Source organism: Pseudonaja textilis, chromosome 1, assembly GCF_049901715.1.
Source record: "Pseudonaja textilis isolate UNSWEBS1 chromosome 1, rPseTex1.2, whole genome shotgun sequence".
NCBI lineage: Eukaryota > Metazoa > Chordata > Lepidosauria > Squamata > Elapidae > Pseudonaja > Pseudonaja textilis.
The window spans coordinates 206086282-206101339 of NC_141990.1; the positions used below are offsets into that span (position 1 = coordinate 206086282).

The following is a 15058-nucleotide window of genomic DNA, read 5'->3' on the forward strand; positions in this document are numbered from 1 at the left end:
CATTTGTTAATTTCAGCATTTAACAGAACGCCCAAATTACACACTGTAGTTTCATAGAACAATTTTGTGTATGCATGATGACTTATATGAATAAATTATAGCAATTATAGCAGTCCAAAGGAGCAAATTTAAAGCCTAAATGTATAGGGGGTCTATTTAAATACTGGTCAGCACAATTCCCTTAAGTAGTGGAAAGTAGCACACATATTATTTGGGTCTTGTTACAATGTATTCAACCCTTGGAGGAACATTCTATACTTCCCCTTAAGTGAAATCCTCTTATTTCTGAGCAGACGTAAATATGGTTGCCCTGCAAATCCTTCGCCAACTGTGGCATCTATAAAGAATTTTAATTTAATTTAAAACGAAAGGAGTACTAAGCATTTGATATGAAAAGAAGAGACCAAAAAGCAAAACAAAAAATCGCACTCTAGGGCCTAAATAGTTTTCTGTCTCCTTATGTTTTCAAACTCCTATAATGTGCAAATAAGAATATGCATAATGTTTAACGCAACATTAAACAACTGTGATGAGTAACACTAATTTATTTCTAATAATTGTATTAGCAGGGTGGCTTTATTTCATTTGCAATGAAAGCGGAAGGCAGCCTGCCCAGCTTCCAATACAAACAAACAGACAAACGAACAGGCAGTGCTAAATGTTCTGTTGGGTGGAGGCCAACATCTACGCTCCAAACAGCTCCCAGTGCATAAGATTAGCTTGCCCGTCCTACCAAAATGTTGGAAGTGTTACCGTAAGATCTATAAAACAGAATGCACGCACATTCATCTGCCGTTTAAAACTTTGCTATTAAACCAGGGAAGAAAATGTCTTCCATTCCTCTTTAGAAAACAATGACCTGTTCTTTTCAGTTAACTTTCGCACGCTAGGCTTTCGTAGAAAATAATAGCTCGCTTTCAAGTTAAAGATGTTTCCCCCAAAAAAAACATAACAACCCCCCCATCTCTGGGATAGTGATTACAGTTTCAGACGAGATCAGGGAGATCCAAGGATCTATTCTAAGCCCAGAAAGATCATTTAGTGACTAAGCCCAGTCACTTTCATCCTATCTCATCTCAACCTATCGCAAAGGGTGAGTATTGCAGGGGGAAAAATGGATGCGGGAGCGATCGGTACAACCTCTTGAGCTCTTGGGCTAAGGCCCCAGTTTTGAGTGAGGATATAAATCCCACATTAAATAAACAAAGTGGTATATTGGATACCATATTTTACCGAAGTATCTATATACTACCAAAACTCTCATTTTCGTGACCTTTTACTGGGAAAAATGGTGCATCATAAGACAACAAGTTTGGAATCAAGATGCTTCAAATGGGCCTGACCGGTACAGCACTTTGTACACACTACTCTGACTTCACCATGCAATCTTCTTCACTTGCACCACCCCATGCGTACAGCTTGATCCACACAGCACCTCTTACGTATTCTTGGGTACTGTTTCCAACCTTGCTACCTGCCCCACATGGCAATTAGGGAGCGAGAATGTTGTAGATTTTGTCTTCCTTATGTACAATAGATCTTAATTGCTTAATTAGCATTCCCCTGCCCTAAATGTAGGTGATTTTTTTTTAAAATGCCATGGCTATGGTATCGTGTTTTTTTTTTCTCAAATCTTCTATCGGAGAGCTCAAAACAATTCTGAAGCTCTTTGTATGCCATAGACCTACCCTGTGTGAGATTGCCACTAAAGTAAAAAAAATAAAAAATAAAGCATTGATTTATCAAATATAAATTGTTCATGTATTTTCCTCTCCAATAAATATCCATTAACTACTCCATTTTCACAAAAAGTGCAAATCACAAAGGAAAATGTTGAAACATCACATTGGAAAATTTAAGAGTATTTGTTTTGGGATTCTGGTTTATTTTATTTTGAAGACAGCAAATCTTAAACCTTTAAGTCTTATTAGACAGTTTAAAGTTTTCATAACGTAGCTTATGTATCTATTGGGAAAATAAATCACCACCGACAAATCATACAGTAAATAGGAAAGGAAATAAATCTGGGAATGATGTTTCAACACATGCAGTCACCTTCATATTCCTGGAATCTAATTTTGGGTATAACTTTACGCTCTAGTTTTTAGCATTATCCTGAAATATTTGTTTAGTTACACAGTTTGTTAGTACACACTTTTCTAGGGATCCTAGACTGTACTTTTGCTGCTGCTCATCACAAAAGCCAAAATTGTAACTGTTGATATCTAGATTACTGTGATGTGATTAACATCCACTGTGATCCTCTTTCCTTACAATATTTTGTTTCTGTGATAATTATCCTTTGCTTGTATTGGCTACTTGGTTACCTGGCAGGAGCTCTTCCTGAGGGATCTATGACAATTCGCCACGGCTAACTCACCACGGCCAACTCACCACGGCCAAGTCACCACAGCTAACTCATCATGGCCAACTCATCATGGCCAACTCACCACGGCCAACTCACCACGGCCAAGTCACCACAGCTAACTCATCATGGCCAACTCATCATGGCCAACTCACCACGCCAACTCACCACAGCAACCATCTGGCCAAGTCATCACCAACTCACCACGCTAACTCATCACAGCCAACTCATCATGGCCAACTCATCATGGCCAACTCACCACGGCCAAGTCACCACAGCTAACTCATCATGGCCAACTCATCATGGCCAACTCACCACGGCCAAGTCACCACAGCTAACTCATCATGGCCAACTCACCACGGCCAAGTCACCATGGCCAACTCGCCGTGGGACAATTCGCTGCTACACTACCATCAAAGAAATGGTGGAATGGAAGCATTAAAGAAAGGATGCAAAAGGAGAGACAGAATGAAATGTGAATGACAAAAAATAAAATATTTATTTGTTTTAAATAATTAAATTAAAATGGTTAAATTGTCCTGTGGCAAGTTAGACATGACAAATTATTCCTAAGCAAGTTAGCCATGGTGAGTTGGCTGTGGTGAGTTGTCCCATTCCAGGCCAAGAATTCCTAAATTGGGGGTGATTGGGGCATATCCTGAGGATAATGGAGCAATTTGTGTTTGCTTGTTTGTGAGCTCAGGATTCATTTTGGACTTCCAGTGCCAAAACAAATGTGTAAAACAAGAGAGTCTGATTTTGAGAAGTTGGGTAGTAATGACATTATTTGAGACAGTCGAAAAAGGGAGTAATCAGATAAAACAATTTAAGACCTACTATCTTAGATCCTGCCAGGATATTGATATTAAGATCCTCCCACCGTTGGGTGCTTAGGAACTTCAAACTCTGTGCCATGAGATCATGGGATCTTGGAAGTTGCAGGAGTTCATGACCATAAATGTTTCCATGGGCCTCTCCAGGGAGGACAAAGAGCAAAACACACAACACAATGCTGCAACATAAACTCTACTCTTTTTGTGCTTGTATCAAGTCACACACAAGAACTGGAGAGGAGGGCAGAATTTGCACTTGAAATGCTTGTGTACGCATTGCCATTTTAATGAAATCTTTCTTTTACTATGGAAGCATCTGGGCTTAGCCAAGTAATTTGGAGTTCATTTAATGGATATGTGCTTTGTTTAATCTTTGCTTCTGAGCAAAGCCAATATGTGAGCAGGATACAGAGGATATCAGACTGCATGGCCAGGAACAGATCCTTTCTTGATCCAACTGTGGCTTTCACAGCTTGGAACTTTCACAGAGTGGGTGGGCCTGTTAGATAAATTATAGTGGGCACTTGGATATTTTGCCAGTGCTCTAGTGGGCATCTTTGTTGAGTACATGTTGGACTCTGGTATCAAGAAATGCTGCAGGTGTTTGATCAGATAGCTCACAAGCAGCTCGTTCCTGCTGGCAAACTTCGGAATTACCTCAGAGACATAAAACTGTCAAGCCCGGTATTGACATATGTGTAGCCATTTTAATTAGGCTTAATATATGTTTTTTTTTCTTACTTTCTCTTTGGCAGGCATGGGGGAAGGGTTTTGGGCTTGCCACATTCCTAAGTGGGGAGGAGGAGTGGAGATAGAGTTGTTTAGGCTAGGTTGATCATTCTTTCCATGGGAACCTGAGCTGTCCATGCCTAGGCACTGGAGGTGGAGATTTATAACACCAAGCAACACTGAATTACTTCTATTGGAGAATGTTACTTTTGGGGGGTTGTTTCTAACTTCTAATATGTGGGGTAATTCTGGGTTGTGTCAGATCCGGAATGACCATGGACTTTGCCAATTTGATGCTTTCCTAAATAAAATAAATTGTCTTGGAAGATGGACTTTGTGCTTTTCTTTTTAAAATGGATTTCATCACTTGGAAACTTGACAAAAACATTAGGTGAGCCATTAGGAGGACTGGTAGAACAAGTGAAAAGTAGATCTAACAAGCACCGGTAAAAGTTCATGTTCAAGCTTTTAGAGTGATGATAAGAGTGGCAAGTTGACAATGTTGCTGTTATTATGTTAATCGGTTGTCATCTATTCAGGGTGACTCATTGATAACCAGGAACTAATGGGTTGAAGCCCTGACACTTAATGAACAGAATCTGGAGAGATAGGCAGGACAGCAACTTTCATTGTAAAATGGGATTATTTTCAGCCTGTGGAGTCTGACACCCAGGGTCAATGTGCTGTGTTAGCATTTTTCTTGCACTTGTAATGGGCGGAAGGAATAAACTTGAGGAACATGACAATGATACCGAGACACGGGCAGATAAAAAGAAATCTTTGTCTGGGGCAGAAATGTAGTATGAATAAGGGACTCAGACAGAATCCCCATGGTTCTCAGGATGATAAAGGAAGGGATGGGTAAAGCACATTCAGATGTGCAAGATTCTGTTACTGTAACATTATAATAAAATTAACATTACATTCATGACTTTGATTTCCTAGTCTGGTCTGTCCTGAAAGGCTCTCAGCATCCCTCAGCTATATCCCACATCTCTCTTGCCAAATCAATTGTGTAACCATAATTGAGGCCAAGATTTATCATGAGAAATATATGAGTTATTAATCACAATAAGCCACATTCAGAGTGTTTTAATTACAATAAATACTTAATGTAATCCTTCGTTGCTGTCATTGTTTTGTTCATAGGTGACTGGAGGAGGCAGATGACTTTTAGCTAGTCTGAAATGATCTTGTAAAATACCATTCGCATCTAGCAAAGTGTTAGGTACCATGAGAAAATAGCTAATAAAGAGTAACAAAATTTATTTATGAACTCTTACCTCTTGATTGCAAACCGGGCCCACATGCTTCATTGATTCCTAATACACCTTGTCTTACTGAATCAGGCACCAATAAGCATTGACCCCATTTGTGGATCTTCCAACTGAAATGGAAACAGAAGTTATGATGCATCAGATTTAGTTTGTTTTGTTGGTTCTGATTTTCCCCCCCACAGAATTTAATTAGGGGCTGCACCAATAACATCTTAGCTTACTCAGTCAGGGATATTGCTGGGCCTATTGTGTCACCTGATGTGTCATGCTTTATTATTATAGCAATGGCTGGTGCCATGATGCTTGAGAGTAACAGGACCTATGTCAGTCAGCTACTCGTTTCAGTGATTCTTCCTAATTATTTAAAATAGAATAACTAAATAAACTCATCCACTTTAAATAAAATAATTTTTTAAAAATGCCAAAGTCTACTTCTTTGAGGGCCTGATAATATCTGGATTCAGGAGACATGATGTTGGAGCACATATAATGGAGTTAGGGTTAGGTGACAAACTAATTTTTATATTAACGTTTATATCAAAAATAATTCATTCTAGACAAAAGTTCAACAATACCCATAGCTGGATCTTTAACACTTCAATACTTTAACATTTTTAATAGTGTTTCTTAAAATTTAAAGTTAAGTGTTAAATATCAAAATAAACCAATGCAAGTAGTAACATTTATGTACAAAATTGGACTCAAATGCAATAATACAAACGAACCCTGGAGACTTGTATAGTATGTGAGTGTACCTTATTTCAAGGTGTGTTTTTGAGCATTTTGGTTTCCAAAAAGAATCTTCATGTTGTTACTGAAACTGTTTAATCGACTCATTAGTTTCATTTCCATAAGTAAATGATAAAAGAATAAGTACTTCCATATATAAAACATTGCATTTTAATAAATGTATATTATAAGAAGCTATATAAAGCCTTGACTCATATATTCTCTTTTGTATCCTTCTCGAATGTAAATATAAGGATCATATCCTCCAAAGGTTGAATTATGTAGAGGCTGTCCCATTCACTTATGAAATAAAAACAGTTACAATTGTGAGTTTTTTGCTGCACTCTGAGCTTAGTTTTTTTCTTCCAGACATTTTATTACCCAGCTAAGTAACATCATCAGTACAGTAGCACTGATGATGTCACCTAGCCGATTAATGAAGTGTTACTACACTGATGAGGTTACGTTGTTGGTGAATAAAACGTATGGAAGAAAATAACTAAGCTCAAAGAGCACCAAGGACCTCACAATTCAACCTTGTGCTCCAAATAAAGTTCTAAAGTTAGAATGATAGAATTTCTGCATCTCATTTCAGCCAGGGATCCATGCTGAAAGGGTAATTTGGATTTAATCCAAGATCAGATCAAGTCTTCTCTGAAGCCCAGAACCTTGTTGTACATTTATAAATAATAGCACATTATTATATACTTAGGTATATTACTGTATACCATAGTACACTGCTATATACACAGCTATATTATTATACTGTCAATCGAAATAATGCATTGTCCAAAGAGGGCAATCAATAGGGCTGAAGACATTTTGAAAACAATTTGGAAGAAAAGCTTTGGCTCTCTTGTGATTTTTAAAACACAAGCCTAAGAAAAAGATGCTACTGCTTTAAGGAAGCCACTTCATTCAGACCAAGGCCTGAAAGTAAAAGGGTTGCTATGAAAAACGGAGATTAGTTTTTTTCCTAAATCTGTGCAGAAGCAAGTGCCTCACTGAGGAATGCCATTCTGACAAATCGTATGTTTAGAGATATTTTCTTACTTTACCTGTAGGTGGGACAAAGTGAAACACCTTCACACTCTCTCTCTTCAAATAAAGTGTCCGGGCATTCTGTTCCTCCATTAAGTGCATCTTGAACGATGATCCTGTAGCGGGACTGTTTTTTTGCAGTGGTATTCCCTGAGGTATTTTCAAGCGTATAGAAATGGTTTTCTATCAAGGATAGCCGATTTTGCACATCACTGATATTCACTTCTCTTTCTGAAGTATCTCACTTACTTCAGACTTTAGTTATAGAGGTTAGTCCTCGATTTACGACCACAATTGAGTTCAACCTTTCCATTGCTAAGCAAAACAGTTATTAAGTGAGTTTTGCCCCATTTTACCACCTTTTTTTGCCACAGTCATTAAGTGAACCACTGCAGTTGTTAAGTGAGTAATGTGGTTGTTAAATGAATCTGATTTCCCTAATGACTTTGCTTGTCAGAAGCTGGCTGGGGAAGTTGGAAAAGGTGATCACATGATCCCGGGGCAGCGCAACTGTCCTAAGTACATCATGCCAGTTGCTAAGCATCCAAATTTTGATCATGTGACCACGGGGGTACTGCAATAGGTGTGAAAACAATAAGTGTGAAAAACTATCTTAAGTCACTTTTTTCAGTGCTGTTTTAACCTCAAATGGTCACTAAACACATGGCTGTAGGTCGAGGATTACCTGTTTTGCTTTTAATAAAATATATTATGTAATTTTTATTTCCTGAAACCTTGACAATTCTTTGCTCCGATGGATCAGGACCAGAAAAATAGCTGATTATGGAAGAGCCCCTCTACAGCCAACCCTGCCCTTCCTAGTCTCATAACCATTCATAAAAATAAAGCATCGATGACTATTTTCAGGTTCAGAGTAAGTATTTGCACAGACGTGGCTCAACATGAAATTTTTTGAAAGAAGCATCCAGTGGGTAAAAAATATTACAGCAGAAGAAACAGAAAGAAAGAATGTGTGGGGTCTGGGATCATTATTTTGCTCCTTTTGACTTCTTACAGTATAGAAGTGCCTTATCTCCATGGAATAGGTATTCAAGGAAAATAAAGAAAGATCCATTTTCTATATTTGGGTCATCTTTAGCTCTGGTGTGGTTTTTTTTAAAAAAGCACCAGCAATCCACTTATGACAGATTTTCTTGGCTAATGCAATTCACAGAAATTAACTCTGGATATTAAGGTTTAGTTAAACAATACCACTTTGTTCTTCAGTTTTACTCTAGCTCTTTGAATATTTCCTGTAAATTTTACAAAAAGACCCTATTACATTAAACCGCTCTGCATGTCAGTGGCAAAAGTACTTTGCTTAGAATAACTTTAAATATATTCAGTTTTTTTGAATTTCTAAGCAAAGTGAGTATACAAGACGGAAAAGAACTAAAGAACTTTCTGTATTTCATTTTAAATTTCTCTTTTAAATTTTTGTCTTCCAATATCTGTTAATACCTTAAGCACTCAACAGAGCATGATAAGTCTTCAGTAGAAAACAGTCATTTTGCTGACATTTAACTGCAGGGCAAGCAATAGGTAGAAAAGCTAGACACCAATTGCGCAGTTCAGTTCTTCATATTTTATCTAACAGACTGCTGCCAACATCTGATGTGACTGTCAATGTTGTTTGCTTAAGCTGCCATTATTTTTGCAGATACTCTGTTTTATCACTGGCAAATTAAAACTTGACTGTGATTATGTTTGCAGCTTAGCCATTCAGTGGTTTATGTATTTGTTAAATAATCTTTTCTGTTTAATTTAGATGCATTCGCCATTGAGTGGTTTTCTAAATTTCCAGTTGTGCTATGTTTTTAATTGTGCAGCATAAATTAAAGAACTCACAAAATAGCAAATTAAAATTAAATCCAGTGCATAACATAATTCTTTACCACTTAGTTTGAATTTAGAACCATATTAAATGATAACTATTTCAATGAAATTAAATATGATGTTGGAGAGGCTTTTAATGCTACAACATTTCTTAATAAGCAGAATAAATGTATGTCTGAATTCATTTTCTTTATCTAATAACATATAAAAACCAACAATTAATTACCATATTATTTGCTTTGTTTTAAATGGACTATGATTTTTTTTTCTTAAAATATAGTGCCACTGCCATTCACAAGCAATAACTCATTTTTTACTCATAAAAATGAGTAAAATGAATGAGAGCAAAGATGAGAATAAACAGAAGCTCAGTCAAACAAAGCAAAAATATTGCAAAAAGCTTTATATCAACCTAAAAAAAACACCATATTGTACCAGATATGGAAAAAAATGGTGGGAAGTGCTTTCTTAGAGAGGGAATATGTTTTATTGTTTGGAGTAAGTAAAGAGAGGTAGTATAATGTTGAGTTCAGATCAAACCTTTTCTAAGTTATGAACTTTGCCATGTGCTATTTCCAAAGATAGTCTTGTTGTTAAATCTCATCTGAGATACATGTGGGAAGAGAAGAATACTTACCCACAGCTTGCGCTTATTCTTACAACATTACTATGACATTCTTTCCTACAATGAATTTTGGGGTACATCTAAATACCAATGAAAACTTCAGCTTTCTATGTAGAATCTGAATTTATAGATTCAAATAGAGCTAAGTCAACTATTTAAGTCAGAATATATAGTCCATCTTTAGAATCTATTCAATCTTTCATACCAATAGCTATTATGGTTCAGCACAATTAACTCAAACATCCAGCTGAGGGTGATAAGTTACATTTTGTCACATTATTAAGTGGAACACTGGACTTAAAAGCTAATTAAGGTTGGGTTGGGTTGGGTTTGTATCTGAATGAGAACCTCCAGGGATTCCTTTGCTGAGAAGTTAAAAAAAAAAATACAATAAGGCAATGGGAAACAACCTCCATATTTCTCTTCACCCTAAATAAATAGATATATCCTTCTAATCACCAGGAATCAAGTTCTCTAACTTTAATTATGTTTAGTGAAGGTTTAGTCAAACAGAAGTGACAATTCCTCTCCAAATATTAAGTCAAGATGCATGAACAGAAATACTCGTGCTTTGCCTACTGCAAAGGTAAACTCACAGTAGATTAGAAAGAACTGATGAGGAGGGGAATAGTATAAATTGCAGCTTGGTACTGAATATGTGTCCATGAAGTCACCAGGAATCGAGTTTAACTTGAAAATCGGACTTTACATCAGCTGTAAGTATCTAAGATTTGAGCCAATGGGGAAAACATCAGGCAGTAGGGAAATAATCGTAAAAACAGCTGCTTTTCACAGCAATCTGTTTGTGACAAAACTAGATGTGAATGCAGGTAACTTACAATTTGTCTGAAATAGCAGCATCTGAGCTGCCTGAAACAGCTCAAACTGTGGATTGGAGGGAGGGCAAAGAGATCTCTATCCAGGCAGGGTGAAAAGCTCCTCTCTGAAGGCCTTACTTACTGTATATTTGAAAGCCTTTACTAAGAAGGGATTTTTCATTGAAATGCAAGTAGATAACTTGGCTATTTGTAGACTCCATGGACAAGTGCTTGTTACCTTTACCTCTCTCTAATAATACCCTTTGGCTCTTCCAAAGAGAATTCTGTAATCTCCTTGATCCTGTTCATCTACCCTATCTGTTGCGTTCTTTTTCTTCTTCAAGCAATCTTGCCAAGGATAAAAATTTTGTCCTAGTTCAGCATTCACTGATATTACATGGCCCAAAAATGTGAGCTTCTGCTGACCGATAATCACAAAGTGGAAAAGCTATGTTTGTTTAATTTGGTATCCGTTAACTGATTTTCTTTCCAGTCCATGATAATAATCATCTCCAGATTCATATCTAATTTTTCTCACTCTTTCTAAATGTTCTGGTTTCATACTCATACACTACCACTGGAAAAACTGTAGTTTTAACTACTCTGAACTACTCATAAATACATATTTATCTTTTACGATGTTTTTAAAGTTAATCATGTTCTATATCACCAGGATTAATTTCTGGTTTAATTTTTTTCCAGCTCATTCTCCATCTTTTGAAGCTAAAAATATAAAACTTTCTATCAACTGTCACTTCTTTACTATCAACCATCAAAGTTCACTGAGCCTTCGGGTTAAGATTACCTCTGCTTTCCAAATTTGGAAAACTAACCTTCATTGTTCATGTTCCATTTTTATTTTTAGAATAAGCTCTTCTTCATCTTCTTTATTTTCTTTTAACAAAGCACTGTCATCTCCAGTTTTGATTTCAGCTGTCATCTATTTAAATCCTGCTGGTTTTTGTGATATATTCATTGCATAAATTAAGCAGATACAGTGACAATATATACCCTTGTCTCATCCCCTTCCTTATTCTGCTTCTCCAAATTTAGTTCCAACAGTAGCTTCTTATTCAAGGAAAAGATTCATCAGAGGAATAGTTATGTGCTCTGACACACCTTTTGATTTAATATGTTTTGTGTCAGACATTATCTCCAACAGTATTTTTCAAACTTGGCAATTTTAAAATGTCTTAAAGTTGCCATATTGGAAAAACCACGATCTACACAATCAAAAGCCTTGATGCGCCACATGACGCAAAAAATAAACTTTCTTTTGCTCTCTCCATCTTAGGTCAACAGTTGCACTGCATATCTCACTCCCTTTTTAAATAACTGCATTTGGCATCTCTCTCATTTTCGTTAAGATCTTAAGTAAAAGTTTGCTTGCATGAGAGTTGCTGTGATGATTCGGTAATCTGTGTATTCTCTCAAATATACGTATTATGGTATAATATCTACTTCAAACCTATTCTATGTTTAGTGACTTAGAATTGTTAACACATGAATTGCCTCTTCTGTTGCAGCTTCAAACAGTACAGTTATTTTAATTGCATGTTTACTTTCCTATTGATAGCTGGGCTTTTATATCTCACCTTCTAATGGAATTGCACATATTCCCTTTTCTAAAAATGTTTTTGTAGAGAACTATACACTTCCACTTCTAAATTGTGTCAGCATAATCTTTTCATCTTTCTTTCACCTCATTCGCTTCTATTCAAATTTTTCCATGTTTACTACTGAGTATTTCTACCTCATGGAGAATTATTTTCCTATGGATTCTTAAACCATTTATTTAATTGCTATTTTATTCTTTTTTAAAAATTCTTTTTTACATTCTTGAAGTATCTTTCCTAGTCCTTTCTTGTATGAACTGGAAGCGTGAAAACAATAGTAGGTCCTGGCCCAATTACCAAGTCTCTCCTTATCCTTTCAAGTTTTAAAAAAGCCACTATGATCCCTTCATCTTTGAAACTTTGGGATTTATTTTGTTATAATGGTTTTATGGTGCCCATTATTTCTTTGCATAGCATCTCACATTCTGTACTTTAAAAAGATCTGATATAATGACTCAAGATCAAGTTTTGCTGGCATTCCTACTTTCTTTAAATTTGTAAATTTAACCAAGTGTTTGATACAAACAATGAATAGTTTGTACCACAATTTAATCTGGAAGTGTCTTGATATGTCTCCTATTTCTGTGAAGCATTTACCTAAATCAAACCTTCCTGTACAGTAGTTCTGGAAGCTTCAATTTGTCCAACTCTGGGATTCTAATAATCTTTTAGAAGTTCTTTATCTTTGCTTGATGTTGCATTGACAACTCTTACAATTTGCCATAGAATATCCCATTATCTTCTACCATCACATCTGTACTAGGTACATACAGTACACTTCAGTTCTACTGACTTGAATATCTATTCAAGTCAATAGAACTGAACCTATCATTTATTGGCTTATTGCCAAGCATATCCTTAGCTATGCCATGTTTTTAATGTTAATTTCATTGCCTTCTTTCATATGGTCTCATGTCCTGAAGAAATTTCATTGCCTTCTTTCATATGGTCTCATGTCCTGAAGAGTATACCATGTATTTAAAAGGGTCATCAGCTACCTGAGATGACTTATTCTAAAACATTCTATATAATATATTTTATTTCATTTCAAAATTTATTCCTTATCCAAAACTTTACTAAGAATTGGTTAGGGTAGGACTGAACAACTGGAGGATTGATTCTGACTCTTCTAGACCAGCTTACCATGTTGACAGATGGTAGGGCAGCGTGTCCATTCACTGAAGGGGGTCACTACACAATCTTTCTTACACGGGAGCAAGCATGAGCGGATGGTTTCTGGCTTAATGGATTCTGGACACCTGGCAATACAATTGTATAACATGTGGTTAGTTAGGTGCCCCTGGATTGAATGCAATTCTGGGTAACTGCACCACAGTCCCCTAAACCCCAACATTACTTTAGCAAAACAGAATCCCTACACTCATCTAAGAACAAGTCACACTTACTGTAGGAAGACTGCACGTATACCTAATTTATTTCAAAACAGGAACTGTACAATTACACACAGAAATATAAATTATAGTAAACTGCCGCTATGAAATAAAAAGTACCCACCTACTTGCCATCAATGAGAAAACACTGAATAGCAATAGCACCTAGACTTATATACCGCTTCACAGTGCTTTACAGCCCTCTCTAAGCGGTTTTACAGTCAACCTATTGCCCCCAACAATCTGGGTCCTCATTTAACCCACCTTGGAAGGATGGAAGTCAACCTTGAGCCTAGTGAGATTCGACCTGCCAAACTGCTGGTAATTGACAGTCAGCAGAAATAGCCTGCAGTACTGCATTCTAACGCCTGCACCACCACAGCACCACAGCTCTGAATGCAGTATTGCTATGTGCAGGTAGTTAGACAGAAAAGAGATCTCTTCAGGGTTTTTTTTGTGTGCGTGTGTTTTGTTTTGTTTTGCAAGGCATATTGAATTATTTTTCTGGCATTCCCTAGTGAAACTGAATTTAGCAGGCTGGATTTTGAGTTTTCATGTGTGTGTGTGTGTGTGTGTGTGTGTGTGTGTGTGTGTGTGTATATATATATATATATATATATATAAATATAAATAAATAATTTGGGTTTTCACAAAACATAATACAAGTAAAATTTCTTTTTTTTGAGAATAGCATGGTCCCAAGGTTATCACTTCTCCATATAGACACAAATTCAATTTCATATTCATCTTTGTGTTCTATTCCATATCTTATTACCATTTTAACATTTTCTCAATAATTTTCCCTTCCCTTAGTTTTCTCAATCTCACTTTTAATTATCTCATTCTTTTCTAAATTCAATTATATATATATTTTTTCTAAGTTTCAATACCTTTCTAGTCATCATATTTATGCTTTTGTCTGTCCTGTTTCAACTTCATATTTTCTTTTTTTATTAAACAAAATTTTTCCCTGTAGCTACTAATTGGAGTATGACACCTTTGTATCTTTTAATTTTTATCCATTCAGCTCTCATTTAAACTTCAATTTATGCCTTTACAATTATAACATTCAATATAACACATAACTTCCAGTCAAATTCTGCTTGGTACATTCTTAAAACACGCGCTAAGTTCTTAAAGAGAAAATATATATAACAATAATTAATAAAATACTTATTTTATTCCAATTCAGCTCTATCACTGTTAGTTAGTTTTAATCTTTGACATCTTTAACATTTCTTTTCAATAGTATATCATACTCCTAGGAACACTTATAATATTTCCATAATTTTTCATGTTTCTTTCATATTCCTCTTCACTTAAATTTTTATAACACATTTATAATAATTAAAATGTTCCCCTCCTTTCCTAATTTCATTCTCTCATTCTCTTTATTTCATTTATTTATTAAACATTCCACTACATTACAATGAGTATTTTATCTATCATTTTAATCATACTTGTTTCATATTTTCAAAGTTCATTTCTATTTCTAATATAACCATACTATCTTATGTACCCTTGCAGAATCCCCCTTTCAATTAAGTTTTCACCCATTATTTCTGTATCTTGTACGTTTTCCCTGTTCCTCTATGCCCTGTTTCTGTCCTTTATAATTTCTTTTCCTTTCCTTCTTCCCCCTCTCCTTCTCCCTTCCCCTTTTGACCCCTTCTCTAATTCTGTTTCTCTCTTCCGTAATCCTCTCTTCTGTTTCTTCCTAATATTGCAATTACTTTTCAAACTATTCTTTTTTTGAGTTGTTTTTTTTTCCAGATCTTAAATTTTTCACTCTCTTTCC

General features: G+C 35.8%; 1 protein-coding gene across 1 annotated transcript in view; it reads right to left on the minus strand.

The window, feature by feature from the left end:
- THSD7B (thrombospondin type 1 domain containing 7B) overlaps window positions 1-15058 on the minus strand; it is a 528825-nt gene that overhangs the window by 202302 nt on the left and 311465 nt on the right. The window contains exons 10-12 of the mRNA XM_087920301.1: window positions 13013-13128; window positions 6992-7124; window positions 5211-5314 (exon numbers count right to left, since the gene is read on the minus strand). Of these exons, the coding sequence (XP_087776427.1) occupies window positions 5211-5314; window positions 6992-7124; window positions 13013-13128 (353 nt within the window). The remainder of the gene's footprint in view (window positions 1-5210; window positions 5315-6991; window positions 7125-13012; window positions 13129-15058) is intronic.